Source organism: Dreissena polymorpha, chromosome 12 (genome assembly GCF_020536995.1).
Source record: "Dreissena polymorpha isolate Duluth1 chromosome 12, UMN_Dpol_1.0, whole genome shotgun sequence".
Lineage (NCBI taxonomy): Eukaryota > Metazoa > Mollusca > Bivalvia > Myida > Dreissenidae > Dreissena > Dreissena polymorpha.
The window spans coordinates 2,591,907-2,617,054 of record NC_068366.1 but is presented as its reverse complement, the minus strand read 5'-3'; the positions used below and the strand labels follow the sequence as shown (position 1 = coordinate 2,617,054).

At 36.5% G+C, this 25,148-nt stretch overlaps 1 protein-coding gene across 6 annotated transcripts in view; it reads left to right on the top strand.

Moving 5' to 3' along the window:
* Positions 1-25,148, top strand: part of LOC127854043 (centrosomal protein of 85 kDa-like) — a 59,489-nt gene that overhangs the window by 32,104 nt on the left and 2,237 nt on the right. The window contains exons 8-14 of one of the 6 annotated variants that reach the window (XM_052388980.1): positions 761-839; positions 3,489-3,641; positions 4,469-4,589; positions 9,996-10,159; positions 19,604-19,744; positions 20,505-20,534; positions 24,048-24,267. In XM_052388980.1, the coding sequence (XP_052244940.1) occupies positions 761-839; positions 3,489-3,641; positions 4,469-4,589; positions 9,996-10,159; positions 19,604-19,744; positions 20,505-20,534; positions 24,048-24,267 (908 nt within the window). Of the gene's footprint in view, positions 1-760; positions 840-3,488; positions 3,642-4,468; positions 4,590-9,995; positions 10,160-19,603; positions 19,775-20,064; positions 20,135-20,174; positions 20,416-20,504; positions 20,535-24,047; positions 24,268-25,148 lie in introns of those variants that run through there. The other 5 variants (XM_052388978.1, XM_052388983.1, XM_052388981.1 and 2 more) reach the window with 5 other exon arrangements.

Below are 25,148 nucleotides of genomic sequence, written 5' to 3'. Positions count from 1 at the left end.
ATTGGAAAAACTATAAAAAAAATAGTATAATTAGTGCTCTGGGTGGGTTGGGGCCTCTGCCCTTAATTCTTATGTGTATGTAACTGTAGCTGAGATCTGGTTTGTTAAGTCACACCCACAACATTGATTGTATTCTTTATTGTAAAGCCATGATAATATTTTATAAGAAAATGACACACTGATATTATGCTTGTTTTTAAGTATATATATATATTATAACTTGAATCCAATAGATATACATTTAATAAAACATATATAAAATGAGATTCATGGTTTTTTCTTTCTTTTTGCCTTCAGTACCGTTTTGCGGAAAAGTCCGCATATGTTTTGGCTATTATTTTTTTAAGGAAAAAAAATATGGCTATTATTTTCTGAAGGCCAGAGTGAGCTTAGCAGCCCCACCAAAAATATAATAATGATAAGTGAAATGAAAATTGTGTAGTTCTTATAATGTTTTACTCGTATGCTTTTTGGCAGCAAAAATAAATACACAATCTAATATATTTTAAAAATACATTTGCAAAATTATTAAAATAAATGTTATGATAACTTTTAAGAAACTGAAATCAATGCAAGCAATTTAAAACTACTTTCATGTCTATAGACAGTGCATGTACAAGCAATATGACATTTGTTAAAGTATACTTCAACATTGTAAAGTTTCAAGGTTGTTAAGTTTACTGAATAATAACTGGTTTCAATAAAAGGTTAACCAATGAATGTTTTTTGTGACCTGTTGCATCCCTTGTATTCATTGTAGAGGTGTAGAGCATGAGGTTGTACAGTTGAAGACGGCGCTACGTAAGACACAGCCTGCAACAGAGGATCTCAGAGAACAGGTGAGTTTGGGGGGGGGGGGGGGGGGACAATTTTTTTTAAAGATTTTTTTGTGGCAGAGGGGGGGGGAGGAGATTTACATTTTGTTTATATACATCTCAGGTTGGGGCGTGGGGTAAAAATGCCCCTGATAATTTTACCTAAATATTGAACAAAGTATTTAGTAGTTCTTACCAAAAGTCGAATTCAATGATGTGGGACTGGAGGTTCTGTAAATGTGCAGCTATTGCCGGCTGAGACAATTCCTGCCCAAAATTAAGGATAAATAATCCTGAAATACAAAGACTGACAGATTTTTACAATATATAGAGGATATTATTTCATGTCGGTGTAAGATTGTTTGTTATTTCACGAGTGATCATAGAAAATATATTATTTTAATATTATTTTTCTATGTTCACGAGTGAAACAACAAACAATCTTACACTGACATGAACAAATTTTCTGTTTCTTTTATGCCCCTTTTTCAAAAAAATAATTACAGCTGTTTCCCTTTTGCTGAAAAGTTACCCTTTTTCTGATTTTCTCCCAAGGCGTGCCTCAATAGATTGACAAAATTACCTCATTATTCCAGGGAAATTCTTCAGTTAAACTCTTTTACAATGTAAACAAACAGTTTAAAAAGCCAGGGACCTTTACAAACAAACCTTGACCATCCCAGCACTAAGATGATGTTACTATATTAATTTCTACTAGATAAAGCAGTTGCGACAACAACCTTCACAAACCTTCAGACTTGCCAAAGACAAAAGAAAATTCAATCTGAAGTATTTTAAATATTAAATTGATTAAATTTAACTGTTGCATTTTTTATAAATGAACACATTCCAGAAGTGAATATCTCTGCTTAACTCAAAAGTGACTGTTAGATCTTTGATCATGTTAATCAAAATTGTGTTCCCAGAACTCATTATAAATATAAATTTCCCTGAAAAAGCATAAAATTAAAAGAAATTGTGTTGGATTCTATGGAATATTGATTTTATTTCACCCGTGATCTTAGAAAAAATATAAACAAGGATATAAACAAGGGAAGTACATCTTGATATGATAATCTAAAAATAGAAAAAGGAATTCCGAAGATTTGTTCTTTTCATCGGTGAATATAACAATTGTGTTATTTTCACTGCTGTTATTTCACTGCAGAAATGTCATATTTTATTATTATGTATAAAAGAATGTTTTATATTTTGATAATTATATATTATATTACATATCAATATTCCTAAAATTCACAAAACAGAAGATGAAAATTAAGTTGCTTTATTTAATGCATTTACTTTTGCTAATGTTAATTTAATATTCCCACTGAGAGCAAGTGTGTATTATAAATACAGTGGAAATGATGAAAAATGTAATGTTATCTTCTGCTATTGTTCAGTTGCTTTCCTTTTGTATAGATCATAAAACTGTATTTGTCAATGTAATTGTCTTAATGTTTATGGTTTGTGGAAGGTCGAAATGACATTAGTTTTGTGTTTTCTATTTAATTTTATTGTTTAAAACAGGAACCAAATGCCCTTTTGCGTAAACTTTAGACATTCTTTTTTTAGCTCACCTGTCACGAAGTGACATGGTGAGCTTATGTGACCGTGTGATTGTATTTGGGTCATCTGGGGTCAAAAACTAGGTCACTAGGTCAAAAACTAGATCAAATAGTAGAAAAAACCTTGTGTAAGCAGTGGAGGTCACAGTTTTCATCCAATCTTTATGAAATTTGGTCAGAATGTTTATCTTGATAAAATATGGGTTGCGATTGTATTTGGGTCATCTGGGGTCAAAATCTAGATCACTAGGTCAAAAACTAGGTCACTAGGTCAAATAATAGGAAAACCTTGTATAGACAATAGAGGTCACAGTTTTCATCCAATCTTTATGAAATTTGGTCAGAATGTTTATCTTGATGAAATCTGGGTTGGGATTGTATTTGGGTCATCTGGGGTCAAAAACTAGGTCACTAGGTCAAATAATAGAAAAACCTTGTGTAGACAATAGAGGTCACAGTTTTCATCCAATCTTTATAAAATTTGATCAGAATGTTTATCTTGATGCAATCTGGGTTGGGATTGTATTTGGCTCACCTGGGGTCAAAAACTAGGTCACTAGGTCAAATAATAGAAAAACCTTGTGTAGACATTAGAGGTCACAGTTTTCATCTAATCTTTATGAAATTTGGTCAGATTGTTTATCTTGATGAAATCTGGGTTGGGATTGTATTTGGTTAGTCAGGTGAGCGATTCAGGGCCTCTTGTTTTCATTCAGAATGGCCATGCAAGTAATCAAACAACACTTTAGATTGAAAGAGTATTTGTCTATAATCCAGTAAATAGCAAGCTTTTGGTTTGAATTTCTTTTTTAATGATCATATAGAAATTCTTTTTTTCTGAATTAAGTGATGGACATCATGTGTCTTGATGTTGTAATCATTTTCCAAATTGTAATTGCAAATGTTGGAGGACCGACAGCATTGTGGAATGAACCCACTAATATCTTTGATTGAATTTGGTGACTTAAGATTTTGGGTGTTTAACATAATGATCATTTTACTTATATTTTTATTGGTTGAGAAAAATCTGTTGGTAATAAAACATGTTGTTACACTGGAAAGAAATATATCTCTACTATTTTCCCTGCTTATCTCCCCTGTTTAGCTGATGAAGAAGGACTCTGAGTTGAGCCAGTGGCAGGAAAAGCACAGCGCTGCGCAGTCTCAATACGAGGCAGTGAGGGACAAGGTGGCCGGCATGGAGCGCTACCTCGCTGACCTACCCACCCTCGAGGAGTTCACAAAGAACGCAGAAGATATATCCTTCAACACATACTAACACAAATACACTAATGTAGTGCAAAAATAATGTTTCAATATTAATTGTCCTGAAATTCTTTATGTATTCATTAAGTCCTCAGGAAGAGCATTCCTCTCAATCATAATGGCTCATTTGTTGGGAAACAGGGGTTTTCTTTATATGACATTTACAGTAATATTTTGATGCCCACAGTACAGTGGCATATAGCACGTGAACTGTTTGCAGTCCGTCCGTCCGTCCGAAAACTTTAACATTGGCCATAACTTTTGCAATATTGAAGATAGCAACTTGATATTTGGCATGCATATGTATCTAATGAAGCTGCACATTTTGAGTGGTGAAAGGTCAAGGTCATTTTTCAAGGTCAAAATTCAAAAATTTAAGTCTAAGGGAAGTTATTAGCTTAAAAAGGGAGATAATTTATAAACCTGCCAAATGATTTATTGAAATTTTATTTCAAAGCGGCACAATAGGGGGCATTGTGTTTCTAACAAACACAATTCTTGTTTCAATCATATACACAAATACTTTGAAAATGTATTTTGCCTCTAAGTCTTATTTACTCTAAGATGTTTCATTTTGAAACTATTTAAGTTTTTCTTCTTAAATTTTAAAAATAATAATAATTTTCCTCAAAATGAGTTTAAAGGATACTTTATCTAGAGGTAAATGAGGTCAGTTATCTTTTCTTAAGTAGAACAAAGGCATAAAAACAAGCAAAAATAAGTGTGCTTTTCAAATGATTGTGTAAATAGAAGCCATTCTTTCTCTACACAAGTATTATTCACATTTGTAAGCTATTGTATCTCCTTAACCAATCCCACCTGACAACATGCACAGAAGAGCTGGAGAGCAAGAAGTCACAGGTCGCCGACCTTGAACAGAGACTGGAGGAAACCACGGAGACCCTTGCTGACCGAGAGACCACCATCATGGAACTGGAGAGTACGTTGAGAAGGGGCTTTCAGTACCCTAAAACTCTTAAAGAAACACTTTTTATACGCCCGTTTTTAAAAACGGGACGTATTATAGTTTCACCCTTAGCGGGCGGTGGGCGGCGGGCGGGCGGCGTCCACAGCAGTGTCCGCTCTTTGATTCAAATAGTTTTCATCCAATATTCACCAAACTTGGTCAGAAGTTGTGTCTAGACAATATCTAGGTCAAGTTTTAATATGGGTCATGCTGGGTCAAAAACTAGGTCAAGGGGTCACTTAGTGCATTTCAAGGATTAAGCATGGTGTCCACTCTCTTATTGAAGTAGTTTTCACCCGATCTTCACCAAATTTGGTCAGAAGTTGTGTCTAGATGATATGTAGGTCAAGTTCAAATATGGGTCATGCCAGGTTAAATACTAGGTCATGAGGTCACTTAGTGCATTTCAAACATTTAGCGTGGTGTCCGCTCTCTAATTGAAGTAGATTTCATATGATCTTCACCTTATTTGGTCAGAAGTTGTGTCTAGATGATATGTAGGTCAACTTTGAATATGGGTCATGCCGGGTCAAAAACGAGGTCACATAGTGCATTTCAAGCATTTAGCATGGTGTCCGCTCTCTAATTGAAGTAGTTTTCATCTGATCTTCACCAAATTTAGTCAGATGTTACATCTAAATGATATTTAGGTCAAGTTCAAATATGGGTCATGCGGGGTCAATAACTAGGTCTCGAGGTCACTTAGTGCATTTCAAGCATTGAGCATGGTGTCCAAAACCTTCGAACTGGCGTATCTGGTGCCAGTTTGGCACTCTTGTTTTGTATAAGTTATACATGATTAAAAGGCTGTTGTATCAACTCTGATCAATGTTTGTATTGTTTAAAAGCATGTGTTTTTATATATTTTCTGCCAAAATACCTTACATTACTGTATGACTTTGATGTCACTTTCTGTATTTATGTTTAGGGTCAAAACCCAATGGCTAGAACTCGGGGAACAGACAATTAAAAATGGAGCCATCAGTTATTCTCATCGAACCAATTTCTTATATATTTTTGATGACTGACATGAAACTGCAATAGATTTGCATTGCCAGTTGAAGAGTATTTATGCTGTCTAAACTCTGTATTACTTTCTGTGACAAGGACTGTGATAACAATTCAAGCCATCTGATTATGCCCCCCTTCGAAGAAGAGGGGGTATATTGCTTTGCTCATGTCGGTCGGTTGGTCGGTCGGTCGGTATGTCGGTCCGTCCACCAGGTGGTTTCCGGATGATAACTCAAGAACGCTTGGGGCTAGGATCATGAAACTTCATAGGTACATTGATCATGACTCGCAGATGACCCCAATTGATTTTGAGGTCACTAGGTCAAAGGTCAATGTCACAGGTGAAGGTCACAGTTACTGGAAATAGGCATTATAAATTTATAAGGATTTAGCATGGTTCAAACAAGGGAAACACCTACGGTTTATGCATGTTCTTTTTATTACAGATTTGCCTCCCTTTAATTCATTCAAAATCTCATTTTACAGCAGAGATTCCAAATCTGACCTGTAAATGAGCCCCATGTTTACTGCCAGTGCTAGGTTACCTTTTCCCATTTGATCATTCTTAAGTATTGGTATTGTAATGCTGCTACTGCTGCTGCTACTGCTTCTGCTACTACTACTACTACTACAGTACTACTACTACTACTACTACTACTACTACTACTACTACTACTACTACTACGACTACGGCGACGACTACGACTACGACGACGACGGCGACGACTACGACCGACGACGACGACTACGACGACTACTACGACGACGACTACGACGGCTACGACTACGACGACGACGACTACTACGACTACGACTACGACTACGACTACGACTACTACTACTACTACCTACTACTACTACTATACTACTACTACTACTACTACTACTACTACTACTACGACTACTACTACTGCTACTACTACACCTCCACCACCACCACCACCACCACCACCACCACCACCACCACCACCACTTCTACTACTACTTCGACTACTACTACTACTACTACTAACTTCTACTACTACGACTACTTCTACTACTACGACTACTACTACACTACTACTACTACTACTACTACTATACTACTACTACTACTACTACTACTACCTACTACTACTACTACTACTACTACTACTACTACACTACTACTACTACTACACCTCCACCACCACCATCACCACCACCACCACCACCACCACCACCACCACCTCTTCTACTACTACTACTACTACTACTACTACTACTACTTCTACTACTACTACTACTACTACTACTACCTACTACTACTACTACCACTACTACTACTACTACTACTACTACTACTACTACTACTACTACTACTGCTGCTGCTGCTGCTGCTACTACTACTACTACTACTACTACTACACCACCACCACCACCACCACCACCACCACCACTTATTCTACCATGTCTACTATTACTACTTCTACTACTACTGCCACCACCACCACCACCACCACTTATTCTACCATGTCTACTATTACTACTTCTACTACTACTGCCACTACTACTACTATTTTTACTACTACTACTACTACTACTACTACTACTACTACTACTACTACTACTACTACTACTTCTACTACTTCTACTACTACTGCTACTACTACTACTACTACTACTACTACTACTTCTACTATTACTACTACTACTACTACTACTACTACTACTACTACTACTACTACTACTACTACTACACCACCACCACCACCACCGTTCACAGTGACAAAAAACGTATTCACACAATGGCTGCTACTACAACTTATAGCCCATATAGGGGGGCATGCATGTTTTACAAACAGCCCTTGTTATTTGATACTTGCAAACTCCAGCCGTCCGCCACAAATGTATATGAATTTATTGCAATATAAAGAATCGGTCCTTTAAGAAGAGCAACTTTGAGACAATCGACTTAGTGCCATTGGGTATTTAATGTATATTAATAAGAGCTGCAACGATTCACCAACAGCTCGATTCGATTTGATTTCAGACAGTCCGATACTGATTGTTTCGATTCAATTCATCTTTCAACCTAGTTTCATCATATTTGTACTCTTCTGCCTCAAATAAACATTTCTGTTCAGATGTGTTGCATACCTAGATATCTTGGGCATTTGTGTGTTTGTGAGATATAGTTTGGTTGGTTCAACAGGGTTTTAAAAACTGTTAAATGTGGGTTAAATTAACATTTGTAAGAAATATTTAGCAAGAAACTGCCAATTTTTTGACAAACTTTGTTTGATATTTCAATAAGACACATAAAAAAGAATAGCAAATTAGGAACTCAATATTAATATCAATAAACTTCTGACTAGATGATTGTGTTGGCTACACAATAATATAATAAATAAATAATAATAAGGCTGGCGACTTGAGTAGTTGCACTGGTGCTACCTCCTGCTGAATCAATGTTATATTTGCGTTTGACATGTTGCATTAGATTAGTGGTTGAGCCGGACTTAGGGTACACCACGTCCGTGAAACACAGTTTACACGTAGCTTTATTGGGAGGGCTACCATCCCGAAACCCAAAATACTGCCACACTTTTGATTTAAGCTTGTTGCATCTGATAATTTCAATTTGTCAGCCACAACTTTTTCAGCCATTTTGACGCTTTTTCCGAAAGTAGACCATAACGCACTTATTGATTGGATGACTTAAGTAATAAGTAACCAATTGCGCGCGTTGTAATTACAGGTAAAGATAAAACCTATACTTTCCCGTATCAAATAGTCAGAGTCAACGCACTTAACGTATCTATGTCTATATGTTAAAAAATCAAATCGAATTTGGTAGGGTTGGTATCGTTATCGAATTGACGCATTTAAAACCGATTTTCGATGCATCGGATCAAATCGTTGCAGCTCTAATATTAATACTACGGATGAAAGCAATGGCCGAAACATATTTAGTATTTAGAAATTTAAATAAACAAAAGTTATGTGTTTGTATGGTCTATTGTATTAAATTAAGACTATTTATGAAAAACTTAATAACATTCTTCCGTCTGTGTACATCAGCCTTACTTACAGATTCACGTTCTGAGAAAACTGGGCTTAATACATGTGCATAAAGTGTCGTCCCAGATTAGCCTGTGCAGCCCGCACAGGCTAATCAGGGACGACACTTTCCGCTTTATGGTATTTTTATACCCCCGGTAGGGTGGCATATAGCAGTTGAACTGTCCGTCAGTCAGTATGTCATTCTGTCCGCCCGTCTGAAAACTTTTAACGTTGGCCATAACTTTTGCAATATTGAAGATAGCAACTTGATATTTGGCATGCATGTGTATCTCAGGGAGCTTCACAATTTGAGTGGTAAAATTTCAAGGTTAAGAAAATCCTTCAAGGTCTAGGGTCATAAATACAAATCCAAGGGAAGTAATAAGCTTTAATGGAGATAATTATCTGACCTGCCAAATTATTATTTTTTTTTTAATAAATCAAAGCGGCGCAGTAGGGGTATTGTGTTTCTGACAAACACATTGTGGTAAAAGGTCAAGGTCATCCTTCAAGGTCTAAGGTTGAAAATACAAATACAAGGGAAGTAAGAAGCTTTAAAGGGAGATAATTATTATATATTATAATAGGAAACCATACAATTGAAGCATAATCAAAATAACATTTTATGGTCAAGCCAAGCACACAATGACACTTTTGGGCATACAAGTATCTTAGGTACTTTAAGGTTACCTGTGAATCTACAGTCACGGTAGTGGCTTATAATTATTTGCTACTAAAAATGGAGATTTGTTAGAGACAATTATTTTCAAGGGTAGTAATTTATATGATTATAAATCTCAGATTATATATTTCCTTACTAAGAATTTAAGTTATTTTCACAGTTACTGTACAGAGTTTGTATTCTGTTTTTTTATAACTTAAATGATTGATTTGTAGAAGGTTTTTTTTATGATATAATTATCATTTTCTTTCCTGTACTATTCTGTGAATGGTAGGTTTCATTACTTACATGTGGACTTAAGTACATAGATACTTGATGAACTGTGGCTATGATCTCTTTGATAAAATGTCAATGTTAAAGGTCAAAAAACAAAATCCAAGGGAAGTAATAAGCTTTAAAGGGAGATGATTTCTTTACCTGCCAAATGATAAATTTAAATTTTATATCAAAGCGGCGCAGTAGGGGGCATTGTGTTTCTGACGAACACATCTCTTGTTTTCAAGGAAGTCCCTCTTTACCAAAAATCAAGTTTAGGCGTAAAGTGTCGTCCCTGATTAGCCTGTGAAGATTGCTGCACAGGCTAATCTGGGACGACACTTTACACGCAAGCATTATGCCCAGTTTTCTCAGAACACGACTTCTATTCATGCCCCTTTATATAGACAAGCAGAGGCAGCTAGCAGGCAAGATGCATGAGTTGAGCACAGAGATCAGGCGTATCAAGACCGAGGGGGAGGGGCGGGCCCTGGCCAGGGCGCAGGAGGAGCTGGCAGAGGTCAGAGAGGTCAAGGACAAGGTCACACAGGACCTTGACAAGGCCAAGAAGGTGAGGGAAAGGGCCAGTGTGGGATCAGTGGGTTTCGGCATTTGTAATTTACATGTAGATGTTAATTGCTTGTTAATAAGAAAAGTAGCAATCCAGGTTAGACCTTTAAAATAGCATTCAAATGAATTAATCATAGGGAAAACAACAATGATAAAGATGATGTCTACTGAACATTACTGTTGCACTAAGTCCCACTGATTTCACAACAGTTGGGCTTTGTCAGAAGATAGGGGTGTGGTTAAGGGCGTGGGTCAGTGATTTTTCCAAGGGAAGGGCAGAAGGAATGGACCAAGAGGGGGGGGGAATGTTTATGAGACATTATCGGTCTGCAAAGAAGGCCACTGGCTGGACAGAGTTGTACCATAGGGAGGTCTCTGTGATCAAGATTGTGGGTATTTGTTTTGGTTCAGAACAGACAAGACAAATATTTATTCATACTTGCACAGTTTACATCGTCTAAACACTAGATAGTTCATATACAATTATGTAACAAAGATAAACATAGTTATAGTATAAACATTAGCAGAATCATATACGGTTATGAAAAGGCTAGGTTAAATATTTGTTATATAATGGAGGAATAATGGAGGATTACAATTTGAAGTTAAGTAACAAAATTAGACAGACAGACAGACAGTTTATTCAGACTTATACATAAGTACATCGTCTTCATACACAAATATACACATTGATTTCTATTATGAAATACGCTTAACAACATTACATTACATAACATACATGTCACATAAATGGTCATTTAAGATTTCAAATATAAATGAACACAATCAATTACAATAATATGTTAATTTCATCAAAGCAGTAATGATTTTTTTTTAAACATAACATAACATAAAAAGTCATTTACGAATACAAATGTAAATAAACACAATCAATTGCAAGGATACGTAAATTCCATCAAAGCGGTAATGAATTTTTTTTAACATAACATAACATAAATGGTCATTTAAGAATACAAAAATAAATAAACACAATCAATTGCAATAATACGTAAATTCCATCAAAGCGGTAATTAATTTTATTAACATTATTTAGAATTGTATTTCTTATAGCAAGAGCTTCCTTCATATATTAACATACATTTGAAATGACTGATTTGTCACATGAAACTAATAACTTGTGGAATTTATATACAGATGGGTTAATATAAAATTTACGGCTTATATATTTTTTCCTTAGATCAGTGTAAAATCGGCATAAACATATAAAATGGTATTCATCTTCTAAATCCAAGTCATTACAACCTAAACAATAACGTTCATTTCGTGGTATGTTATTTTGAGTATCTCCCAGTTTGGATTCTCAAAGGATGTGCAGAGACTCTTACAAAAAATAGTTGCAGTCGTCTAGGTAGTAACTCTAAATATCTTTCATATTCCAAACAGCTTTTAAAAACTTTATAATTATCCAATATAGTACTATAATTAATTTTAATGTACCATTCTTGTTTAAAATTGTCAACAAGTCAACATTTGAACTCGCAAATAAAACTATTAACATGTACAATGTTTCCATTTTCAAAAACAAAACCAAATCCAAAATTATTTTACATGTTCTTGACATTTGTGAGCCAGTTGTTATAACCTTTATTACAGTCGCTCAAGGCTTGTTTGTACACAGTGTTCATTATGATATTATCATAGTTCAGAACTTTAAACCAATATTTAATAATCTTAACAAACCTGTTTACATACTATGGATATCTACCCAATTCTCCATAAACAGCAACATTACATGTATTTATTTCACTTGTAGCAAGCGTTTGTAAAATTTCAAATGTATAAGTTCTAAATCATCGGACTTCGTGAAACCCCATACTTCTGAAGCATAATTTAATATAGAACCCACAAAAGAGTCAAACATCTGGCAAAGTATTTTTGGTTTTATGTCAAATTCATTGCATTTAGACGATAATGTATTCATGGCCTTAAGGGCTTGACCAACCAAATGCTCCTGGTTTAGTTTAAAACTGCCAGTATAATTCAACACTGTTAAAGTTATCAACAACTTCAATAACATTACCATTATATACCCATTTTTTGTTTTCTTTTAATCCACCTTTCTTCCAAAATACCATTGTTTTTGTTTTTGCAGTGTTCACATTTAACCCCCAAGAATTGCAATATAAGTTCAAGTTATCTAAATGTGTTTGAACTTCAGCCGGTGACTTGCCTAAAATAGCCATGTGATCAGCAAATAATAATAAAATCAACACAATATCATCTATATTCAAACCAGAGTTAATGATATCTTGTAGGTAAAGTTCAAGATATTCAACAAATAAAGAAAACAAAATCGCTGACATTACCTCCCCTTGCCTCAGCCCAACAGCATAACTAAAATAATCTGAATAGGATGAACAAGATTTGACACGTGACTTAACATTTGCATACATATCTTTCACTATTCTAAGCATTTTGCCTTGTATACCAGACTTAAACATTTTCAACCATAATGGATTGCGGTGTATTCTATCATAACATTTTAACATATCGACGTATATAACATACAAACGTTTATTTTCATGTACATAATTTTGAATAATTGACATCAGTATAAAAATAGCATCAACAGTTGAATAACCTTTCCTAAATCCGAACTGTGCGTCCAAAATAATAGTGTTTGCATTGCAAAATGTTTCAATGTGTTTATTTAAAATATTGGTAAATAATTTGGAAAAGCAGCTTGGTGATCCCTCTTTAGTTATTAACATAATTAACTGCACCTTTTTTATGCAAAGGGATTACAACCCCTTCAGTCCATTTATTGGGAAAAAAGTGCGATCCAAAAATACCGTTAAACACATCACATAAATGGACAGACAAAATATCACAGCATTCAAGAAAATATTCATTTAAAATACAATCGCTACCCGGTGATTTATTTCGTTTCAAATGTTTTATTGTTAACTTCTTCAACAGATATAGGTACGTCAAGTTTGGTTAATGCAGAATTTTCTAAGTAAAAATCATGATTTTAACAAAAATCCTCTGCTTCAGTATTATGAAAATCAGACATATTACTACTAAGGTTTTCAAAAAGCAATGTAAATTCTTCTAGAGATATTTTATTTTTTATGACGCTATTTTTTTATTTGAAAAATCGCCAAAAGTCCTTATGTTTGTGTTTTCTTAAATTTTCAATCTCCAACATTTTTTTGCATATAACAACATGCTTTCTTCTTGCGGATTAAGTCCTTATAAAATCTCTTACTTGTACATAAGCGTTCTCTGTTTATATCAGTTTTGCTTGAGTTAAAAATTTGTAAAGCATCGTGGTACATATTTCGTGCTGTATCGCACTCGCTATCAAACCAGTCAGCATTATTTATTCAATTATTAACATTGAAACTAGGGTTAGTATTATAAATACGTGTTCTACAAAATAATGGGTCTGCAACACTGTGAATGGTATCGGTAAATCTATTCAAATCATCATTAATTGACCTTCTACTTGAGTAATCTACATATTGTACATTAGTATTGAATACAGGTAACATGGAAATAATACCTGAGCGAAATTGACCTCGTAACGCATCGTCCCATTTGTACTTGACATCAGTGTAAGGCTTGTGGACCATGTAATGCATGTCCCATTTGTACTTGACATCAGTGTAAGGCTTGTGGACCATGTAATGCATGTCCCATTTGTACTTGACATCAGTGTAAGGCTTGTGGACCATGTAATGCATGTCCCATTTGTACTTGACATCAGTGTAAGGCTTGTGGACCATGTAATGCATGTCCCATTTGTACTTGACATCAGTGTAAGGCTTGTGGACCATGTAATGCATGTCCCATTTGTACTTGACATCAGTGTAAGGCTTGTGGACCATGTAATGCATGTCCCATTTGTACTTGACATCAGTGTAAGGCTTGTGGACCATGTAATGCATGTCCCATTTGTACTTGACATCAGTGTAAGGCTTGTGGACCATGTAATGCATGTCCCATTTGTACTTGACATCAGTGTAAGGCTTGTGGACCATGTAATGCATGTCCCATTTGTACTTGACATCAGTGTAAGGCTTGTGGACCATGTAATGCATGTCCCATTTGTACTTGACATCAGTGTAAGGCTTGTGGACCATGTAATGCATGTCCCATTTGTACTTGACATCAGTGTAAGGCTTGTGGACCATGTAATGCATGTCCCATTTGTACTTGACATCAGTGTAAGGCTTGTGGACCATGTAATGCATGTCCCATTTGTACTTGACATCAGTGTAAGGCTGCATGTCCCATTTGTACTTGACATCAGTGTAAGGCTTGTATTCAGATGAGACATTATTACATAATAAGGAAAAATTAGAAATATTATTTCTTTAAATAGAACCAGGTGGGAGGTGTGCCCAGGATATATAACATTATGCTCCAATGGACCACTCTGGTTGTGGGGATTTGGATTTGTTAGGAATGCTTGTGTGTGTTGCATGCTGTAGGGCTTGCAGGGCTTGCAGAACAGTATATAGAGGTTGCCGTGTGCTACATTTTCTTAATCTTGTTATGCACCCCCTACACACAAAGTGGGTGTCATAAAGCAGTGTTCTTATCCAACAATCTGTCTTTCCAATATTATGGTTGTCATATTTTGTTGATACAAGTTCTCTTCAACGGCTTTAAGGCAACTTTTACAGCTTTAAAACTTTAATGTGTAAATAGCTATTGACAGAGTTTTCTCCCTTGTAACATTTTCCATCTATAGAATATGCATTAAATTATAATATATTTATTGTATTGTGTTTTTCTTGACACCTCTTAAACAAACAGGAAAGTGTAATTTAAGTATTCTCTTATCATTGCACTGAAGTTTTTTTTCAGATGCTTTTCAATCTTAACTGAGATATAATTATAGGAAATCAAAATTTGCTTCTGTTATTCAACCTGCAGTAGGTACAATATACGCCTTTTGGTTTATATTCCATCAACATGCATTGCCATACACTGAACTTTGAAGATGATTATCAGATTATATACTGCTGAACAATTGTACTGAATGTAATTAAGAAGGTTCATTTAATCAAATATTTAGTACAACATACAGTATATTTATTGTTTAGAGTTGCTAACTGATAGTAGTTATATGTAGATTTGGTATGTTTGTTGAATGTTGCACACAAGGTAAGCGGATTGCCTGTTTGATTTTGTAGGAATTATGCACTGTAAGTGACACCTTCTCTCTGTAGATACATCACTAGATACACCTCTCTACTAAATATGTAATATATGAATATATAGCTAGCACCTGTTACAACGTAGCTACCAGCCAACCTTTCAGTAACCACTAGCAACCAACTATAAAGCTTGATCAATTTTTTTGATTATACAACTTTCACAATTTCAGTGTTATTTTTTCTTACTTATTATTACTTCATGCATTATTAAAATATTCATTAATATACAATGTTGTTGTACGTTCTTGCAGAGAAATGTTTTAAATATTGTGTATTCTTGTTACTGATTTGTACTTGCTTTCATATTGCACATTGTACGTATTTGCACGTATTTGCACCATAATGCTCTTCTGTTTTCATGACATTATTAACCTTTCAGAAAACGTATAACAGAAACTATAGCTATATGATTGTTCATTTTCTACAACAAAACTTAAATTTTAAAAATAGAGCAGTACTTGTTTCAGCATTGGACCTAAGGTAGATAGTGTTTTAAAAGTCATTCATAACCTTGTTGGTTTTGTTGGCATGTAATGTGTCACAATACTTAAAGCATTGGCTCTACAAATTCAAGCAAATGGAGTTGGTCTTTGGAAAAAACAAGCTCATTCTTGTGGTTTAAGTGTCATCCCAGATTTTCCTGTGCATTCCTAGATAAGTCTTTACCATTCTATAAGGGACGGCACTTTTCGTTTTTGTGGATTTTTTAAATTTTAAAGTGAGTCTCTTCAGAACAAAAATCTAGTCTCGGCGGAAATTGTTGTCCTAGATAAGCCATTGCAGACTGCACAGCGGAAATTGTTGTCCTATATACGCCATTGCAGACTGCACAGCGCAATTTTTATGTCCCCCACTATAGTAGTGGGGGACATATTGTTTTTGCCCTGTCTGTTGGTTGGTTGGTTGGTCTGTCTGTCTGTCTGTCTGTTTGTGCCAACTTTAACATTTTGCAATAACTTTTGCTATATTGAAGATAGCAACTTCATATTTGGCATGCATGTGTATCTCATGAAGCTGCACATTTTGAGTGGTGAAAGGTCAAGGTCATCCTTCAAGGTCAGAGGTCAAATATAGGTGGCCAAAATCGCTCATTTTATGAATACTTTTGCGATATTGAAGATAGCAACTTGATATTTGGCATGCATGTGTATCTCATGGAGCTGCACATTTTGAGTGGTGAAAGGTCAAGGTCATTCTTCAAGGTCAGAGGTCAAATATATGTGGCCCAAATCGCTTATTTTATGAATACTTTTGCGATATTGAAGATAGCAACTTGATATTTGGCATGCATGTGTATCTCATGGAGCTGCACATTTTGAGTGGTGAAAGGTCAAGGTCAAGGTCATCCTTCAAGGTCAAATATATGGGTCAAAATTGCGCATTTAATGTCACTTCTGCAATATTGAAGCTAGCAATTTTATATTTGAAATGCGTGTGTATCTCAAGGAGCTGCACATTTCGAGTGGTGAAGGGTCAAGGTCAAGGTCATCCTACAAGGTCAAACATCATATAGGGGGACATTGTGTTTCACAAACACATCTTGTTTGTCCTAGATAAGCCATTGCAGACTGCACGGCGGATATTGTTGTCGTAGATAAGCCATTGCAGACTGCACAGCGGAAATTGTTGTCCTATATTAGCTATTACAAACTGCACAGCGGAATTTTTTGTCCTAGATAAGCCATTGCAGACTGCACAGCCTAATTTGGGATGGCATTTTACGAACATGCATAAAGCCTGGTTTTCCGAGAGACCTACTAATATATATTATTTTATTGACCCTGGTTCTGTATGGGCACTTATCATGTTTATCACCCATGTATTAGTTTATTAATTCTCACAAAAATATAGATCAAATATCCATTGGTCCAACCTTCACTATGTCTCCTTGCATAATCATAAGCATGTGAATTGATTTTGTTATGGCATAACCATGAATATGCAATATTATTTCAGCATCTAGTCATTTATATATATCCAACAATCTTTGTTGTAACAAGTCATGTGTTTGAAGGTTAATTAGACTTTTTAAGATTTCCTTTTTCCTCATTGTTTAGTCAGAAACCGAACAAAGTTTTGAATTTGTATCCATTATAACTTCTTTTTGTTCAAGATAATCAGGGATCGATTTGTATTTAATGACCCCATTGGTGTATTTTTGCATACAGAAGGACTAATATTAAAGCAGTAAAATATATGTTGATTTCTTAAACCCTCAAAGTGCATGATTTGAAATCGGAACACTTATTGCATGAATAAATGTAAGTACATAGTGAAATTATAATAGTAACTAAGGTTTATAAGGCCACAAAAAATTGATCAGACGTTAATATGATTTTCCACACTAAAAATGTTAAAATGAAATAATATCTTAATTGTGCGCCTGCAGGGCCCAGTATGCGCAGCACAAGTTGAACAATGTACAGGCGCCTGCAGGGCCCAGTATGCGCAGCACAAGTTGAACAATGTACAGGCGCCTGCAGGGCCCAGTATGCGCAGCACAAGTTGAACAATGTACAGGCGCCTGCAGGGCCCAGTATGCGCAGCACTAGTTGAACAATGTACAGGCGCCTGCAGGGCCCAGTATGCGCAGCACAAGTTGAACAATGTACAGGCGCCTGCAGGGCCCAGTATGCGCAGCACTAGTTGAACAATGTACAGGCGCCTGCAGGGCCCAGTATGCGCAGCACAAGTTGAACAATGTACAGGCGCCTGCAGGGCCCAGTATGCGCAGCACAAGTTGAACAATGTACAGGCGCCTGCAGGGCCCAGTATGCGCAGCACTAGTTGAACAATGTACAGGCGCCTGCAGGGCCCAGTATGCGCAGCACAAGTTGAACAATGTACACAATAGCCTGATTCAGTGATGAAACAGTCAGTAGTACAAAGTAGCAGAATTAAGTTGTGTGGGTCTTTCCTAAACAAAAAGGTCATTTTCCTCATGGTTGTTCTGAAATAGACTGGTACTGGTATATTTGCTCAGCAGCCATTGCTTCTGACTGTAACAGTTTGAAATGTTTCCCAATTGGGTCAATTTATAAAACAGGAAAGTGGATTTGCGGTATAATGCAGCAACTAAAACTGCATAAAATGCACACAATGTCAAAGTGAACATGGGCAATTTTTTACGAAAATGGGTATTATGCCATTTTGCCCCAAGGGTGCAATAAGGTACCATGTGCCTTCTAATTTCAATGTCACATGGTACCTTTTTGCACCCTTGCTACCCTTTCCGCTATAATGTCATGCAAGGTTTTGTGGTCTCTTTATGTGTCATTAGGACTCGTAATCAGAGTACACTGATGCAGATATGTCCTGAAACCCATTTTCTTCCCTCATGGCCCTGAAACCCATTTTCTTCCCTCATGGCCCTGAAACCCATTTTCTTCCCTCATGGCCCTGAAACCCATTTTCTTCCCTCATGGCCTTGAAACCCATTTTCTTCCCTCATGGACCTGAAACCCATTTTCTTCCCTAATGGCCCTGAAACCCATTTTCTTCCCTCATGGCCCTTAAACCCATTTTCTTCCCTCATGGCCCTGAAACCCATTTTCTTCCCTCATGGCCCTGAAACCCATTTTCTTCCCACATGGCTTTATTTCTAAAAACTTTTGTGAGTTGATTGAACAGGCTGATGATTCTGCCAATGGTCAGTCTGTTATTATTGTTGAAGATAGTTCTCAAGTTATTAAAAAGACAGAATGACTGAACTGCTTGCAGAAGTATACTTTGCTCTTATTTTAAAATCAATTAGCGTCAACAGGAAGAAATATTCACTCAATAACTGTTATCAATCCCTTACAAAAGTCAAGGACAAACTGGACCAGATTGTATTAATAAAAAAAATTGGACAGCTTTTAATGTGTTAAGTAGAAATGTTTAATGAAAATGAACAAAGTACTATTATGTTTAACTCTATATAGAATTAAAATAGTCTTGTTGTCTTTTATTTTTATGGCATGTGCTTTCTCCAAATTTTGCCCCCTCATTTTTTTGTGGCATAATTCAGGAAAACAAATAATCAATTTCTTGTGGCCTAATAAATATTTGTATAGAAATTATAAAATATATTCCAAAATGTGTTAATTAATGGCTTTGTACGCCTGCATATAACTAAATGTTAATTTACAAATGTGATATGCAAACACAAAAAGTTCTTGGTGCATTTATCAATTTACTGTGCGCTGAAACAGCATTGATAAAAATGTAGATAAACAATATAGAAGTTTGATTCATTTTTTTCTCCATGCCAGCTGCTGGAGGTGAACCATCGTCGTGTACGTCAGCTGGAGACAAAGCACACAGCAGAGGTTAGGCAACTCCAGGAGAGGCTGGGGCAGGAGGAGGAGGCCGTGGTCGCACTGAGAGAGGAGGCACGGCTGAAGGACGAGCAGGTCAACAAACTGAAGAAGTCTCTCAAGGAGGTAAGCGCAGGTCAACAAATTGAAGAAGTCTCTCAAAGAGGTAAGGGCAGGTCAACAAACTCAAGAAGTCTCTTAAAGAGGTAAGGGATGGTCAACAAACTCAAGAAGTCTCTCAAGGAGGTAAGGGCAGGTCAACAAATTGAAGAAGTCTCTTAAAGAGGTAAGGGCTGGTCAACAAACTCAAGAAGTCTCTCAAGGAGGTAAGGGCTGGTCAACAAATTGAAGAAGTCTCTCAAAGAGGTAAGGGCAGGTCAACAAACTCTAGAAGTCTCTCAAGGAGGTAAGGGCAGGTCAACAAATTGAAGAAGTCTCTCAAGGAGGTAAGGGCAGGTCAACAAACTCAAGAAGTCTCTCAAGGAGGTAAGGGCTGGTCAACAAACTCAAGAAGTCTCTCAAAGAGGTAAGGGCAGGTCAACAAACTCAAGAAGTCTCTCAAGGAGGTAAGGGCAGGTCAACAAATTGAAGAAGTCTCTCAAAGAGGTAAGGGCAGGTCAACAAACTCAAGAAGTCTCTTAAAGAGGTAAGGGCTGGTCAACAAACTCAAGAAGTCTCTCAAGGAGGTAAGGGCAGGTCAACAAACTCAAGAAGTCTCTTAAAGAGGTAAGGGCAGGTCAACAAACTCAAGAAGTCTCTTAAAGAGGTAAGGGCTGGTCAACAAATTGAAGAAGTCTCTCAAAGAGGTAAGGGCAGGTCAACAAACTCAAGAAGTCTCTCAAGGAGGTAAGGGCAGGTCAACAAATTGAAGAAGTCTCTCAAGGAGGTAAGGGCAGGTCAACAAACTCAAGAAGTCTCTCAAGGAGGTAAGGGCAGGTCAACAAACTCAAGAAGTCTCTCAAGGAGGTAAGGGCAGGTCAACAAACTCAAGAAGTCTCTCAAGGAGGTAAGGGCAGGCTAAAGGCATAAGCATAAAGATTAGCCTGTGCAGTCCACACAGGTTAATAAGGGACTAGACTGGATTCTTGTTATAAAGGATTATAAGGTAAACAAACTGAAGAAGTCTCTCAAGGATGTTAGGGCTAGGATTTTATTATGCCCCCAGTAGGGTGGCATATAGCAGTTGAACTCTCCGTCAGTATGTCAGTCAGTCTGTCCGTCCAAAAAAACTTTAACATTGGCCATAACTTTTTCATTATTGAAGATAGCAACTTGATATTTGGCATGCATGTGTATCTCATGGAGCTGAACATTTTGAGTGGTGAAAGGTGAAGGTGAAGGTCATCCTTCAAGGTCAAATGTCAAATATATGGCGTCTGTCCCTTCGAAAACTTTAACATTGGCCATACATTTTTCAATATTGAAGATAGCAACTTGATATTTGGCATGCATGTGTATCTCATGAAGCTGCACATTTTGAGTGGTGGAAGTTCAAGGTCAAGGTCATCCTTCAAGGTCAAAGGTCAAAAAAAAAATTCAAAGCGACTTTCTCATGAAGCTGCACATTTTGAGTGGTGGAAGTTCAAGGTCATCCTTCAAGGTCAAGGTCATCCTTCAAGGTCAAAGGTAAAAAAAATTGTAAAAAATTCAAAGCGTTGTTATCATGAAGCTGCACATTTTGAGTGGTGGAAGTTCATGGTCATCCTTCAAGGTCAAGGTCATCCTTCAAGGTCAAAGGTCAAAGAAAAAAAATAATTTCAAAGCGGCGTTCTCATGAAGCTGCACATTTTGAGTGGTGGAAGTTCAAGGTCATCCTTCAAGGTCAAAGGTCAATTTTTTTTAATTATTTCAAAACCGCGCAATAGGGGGCATTGTGTTTCTTACGAACACATCTCTTGTATGAGCATTGTTCTGAAGATACGTTGGCCTTGAAAGGGACCTTTTCACAGATTGAAGCTTTATATTGAAAAATTGTAAACATTGGATTAAAAAAGCTCCAGTACAAAATTAGAATAAAATTAAAGAAAGAAAAAGAGTAACCCTCAACTGGGCTCAAACCACTGACTGCTTGAGTAAAAGTCTAACGCTTAGACCACTCGGCCATCTGTGCTCATACAACGAGTGATGTGTTTTATACTTTATATAAGCAATCCTTGTAGTGTCACATAATATAACAACAACAACAGTTTTACGTTGCAACGCTTGATAATTTTCAGGTTTTTTAAATCGTGAAAAGATGCACATAATGGATATTTTAGACAATGGCAAATGTTCGGTATTACTGTTTCCTCAAAAATATCATAACTTCAACAAAAATGTGCGAATCTGAAACAATTTTGTATGCCCCCGGATCGATAGATCGGGGGTATATTGTTTTTGTCCTGGCTGTTTGTCTGTCATTCTGTCCCAAAACTTTAACCTTTGTTAAAGTTTGATAACTTTTTCAATACTGAAGATATTTGGCATGCATGTGTATCTCATGGAGCTGCACATTTTGAGTGGTGAAAAGTCAAGGTCAAGGTCATCCTTCAAGGTCAATAGTCAAATATCATTGTATTTTTCTTTCCTAAAACTTAAACCTTCGTTTAAGTTTTGTCATAAATTTTTGAATATTTTAAGATAGCAACTTGATAAGGTCAAGGTCATCCTTCAAGGTCAAAGGTCAAATTTATGGCTTCAAAGCAGCGCAATAGGGGGCATTGTGTTTCTGACAAACACATCTCTTATTTATTTTGTCAATTTACCAAAACGTGAAAAGGTCCCTTAAAGGTCTCAGATATGAGAAAGTCGACAAACTTAAGAAGTCTCTCAAGAAGGTAAGGTTGTGAAGCTTATTCCTCAATCTTCCAAGACTGGGATACATGATGTGCACAATCTTCCAAGACTGGGATACTTGATGTGCACAATCTTCCAAGACTGGGATACATGATGTGCACAATCTTCCAAGACTGGGATACATGATGTGCACAATCTTCCAAGACTGGGATACATGATGTGCACAATCTTCCAAGACTGGGATACTTGATGTGCACAATCTTCCAAGACTGGGATACATGATGCGCACAATCTTCCAAGACTGGGATACTTGATGTGCACAATCTTCCAAGACTGGGATACTTGATGTGCACAATACTCCAAGACTGGGATACATGATGTGCATTAAGTGTTGTCCCTGATCAGTCAGTGTAGCCACCGGCCAATCAGGGACAACACTCTCGGCCTTAACTGGATTTTTGTTTAGAAGAAACCTCCTTTAAACAAACGATTCTATAAGGGTTAGGGTTAGCACTGAAAGGCTCTAACATGATTAGCATTTTTGAACTGCTTATGCTCATCATAAATGGCACATGCATTAGTATTTTTGAACTGCTTATGCTCATCTGAAATGGCACATGCATTAAGCCCTGTTTTCACAGAATGAGGCTCATATAATACTGTTATTAATTATCTGATTACATCTTGACCAGAACACCAATATAGGTGTCTAAAGCTTCATTACAAGACCATTATAAATTCAACCAATTAATGAGATGTTTACACAAGTTTATTATTTATTGGCTACATTGTGTACAAAGTGGTCATGGTGTTTTTTCTAGCAGAGTTTTGAGAGTGGTGATGTTCTCATTGAATTGAGCTTAAACATATCAGATTGTGACTAATATAATAGAAAGTTTGACCATTCAAAATGATGGATTTTAACTACGCATGTAAGTGAACAGTAACCTCGTAAGGTCAGTGGGTTGTAACCTAAAATGATAATGGAATCTGACCAAACTTGTAAGTAGATTGTAATCAATAAATGATGAGAGTGTGAACACACAATTTAGTAGATTGTATCAACCGAAGTTTACAATTTAAATCACAGAAGTTGACTGTAACCTCAAAGGTCAGTATATTGTAAATGACACCTCCCCTTTGTAGATACATCACTAGATAAACAGCTGTTATAAACATGTAATGTGAGAAACTATAGCCAGCATCTGTTACGCTACAGCCACCAGCCAATCTGTCAATAACCACTAGTGACCGACTGTACAGCCTTATCTGTAAAAAATTTAGTGTTATGATATCTATACTAACTTACAAAATAATAATAATTATTTCATTATTTGAGTCGCGTTTTGAGAGAACTGTGCATAATGCATGTGCGTAAAGTGTCGTCCCAGATTAGCCTGTGCAGTTTGCACAGGCTAATCAGGGACAACACTTTGCGCCTAAATTGGATTTTTGCTAAGAAGAGACTTCATTTAAACAAAAAATGTCATAAAAGCGGAAAGTGTCGTCCCTGATTAGCCTGTGTGGATTGCACAGGCTAATCTGGGATGACACTTTACGCACATGCATTATGCCCAGTTTTCTCAGAACACAACTTATTTATGCACATGGCTGCATGTTTTAGTTTGCCAGCAAGAACCAGGACCTGCAGGAGGAGAGCATGATGCTGAAGGAGCAGCTGCAGCAGTTTCAGTCAACGTCGCTGGATGAGGCCCAGAGACTACAGCGCCGCTTCGTGCGTGAGATGGCGCTGTGCTTCACCGACATCCAGTGCCTAGTGCAGATACTTGTGCAGCAGGCAGAGGGCAAGGATCCCAACGTGTCCCTTCTGCTGGGAACCAGGGGTGAGTTGTTGTTTGATACAGACAGACAGACAGACAGTTTTTTTTAGACTTATGCGAAAGTACGTCGTCTTCATACTCAAATATACCCATTATTTTCTGTCACGTAAATAGGTACAAAAACATAGCAAAACATGACATAAAATGAAGATTTTAACCATAACAAGAACAATTAAGTTCTATTGAGGGAGTTATGGAATTTACTAGACATTATTTTGTACAAATGGGAAGCCATAGCATAAATGTGATCATGATCAGTCTCTGTAGAGAGTTCTGATAATCTGAAATCAAAATCCTACTGATAGGATGCTGTTCCAAACATTTGATGATGGTTATTTGTATATTTTTGAGTTGTTGTTTATTTGAGCGGTTTCTGTGAAAACTCGGCTTAATGCAATTGTGTAAAGTGTTGTCCCAAATAAGCCTGTGCAGGGACGAAATTTCAAGTCTATACTGTATTTTCATTTTGACGAGACTTTCTGTAAATGAAAAATTCCGTAAATGTGGCAAGGGTCCTCCCTGATAAGCCTGTTAAGACTGCACAGACATTTTACGCACATGCAGACGATTGTGCCAAGTTCAATTACATTTGTAATACACAGTTACTTACACAAAATCCTTCCTGATCCAACAGCAATAGTTACTTGTAACTAATAAGGGAAGCAATCACAGGCATCTGAAAAGGTTTTGTATTGAGAAAGAGATTGTGTATAAAGTTATACTTGTATTTTTTTAAAAACAGTGTTGTTCAACTTTAATCTTGCATGTTTAACCTTTCCTGCTCAGAAACAAAGTAAAAATGGCTATATGCAACCAGCATAAAACAAGAGCTGCCTGCTCATCAGTCTCTTACGCTTGAAATTTAAAACCTTTAAACTTGATTC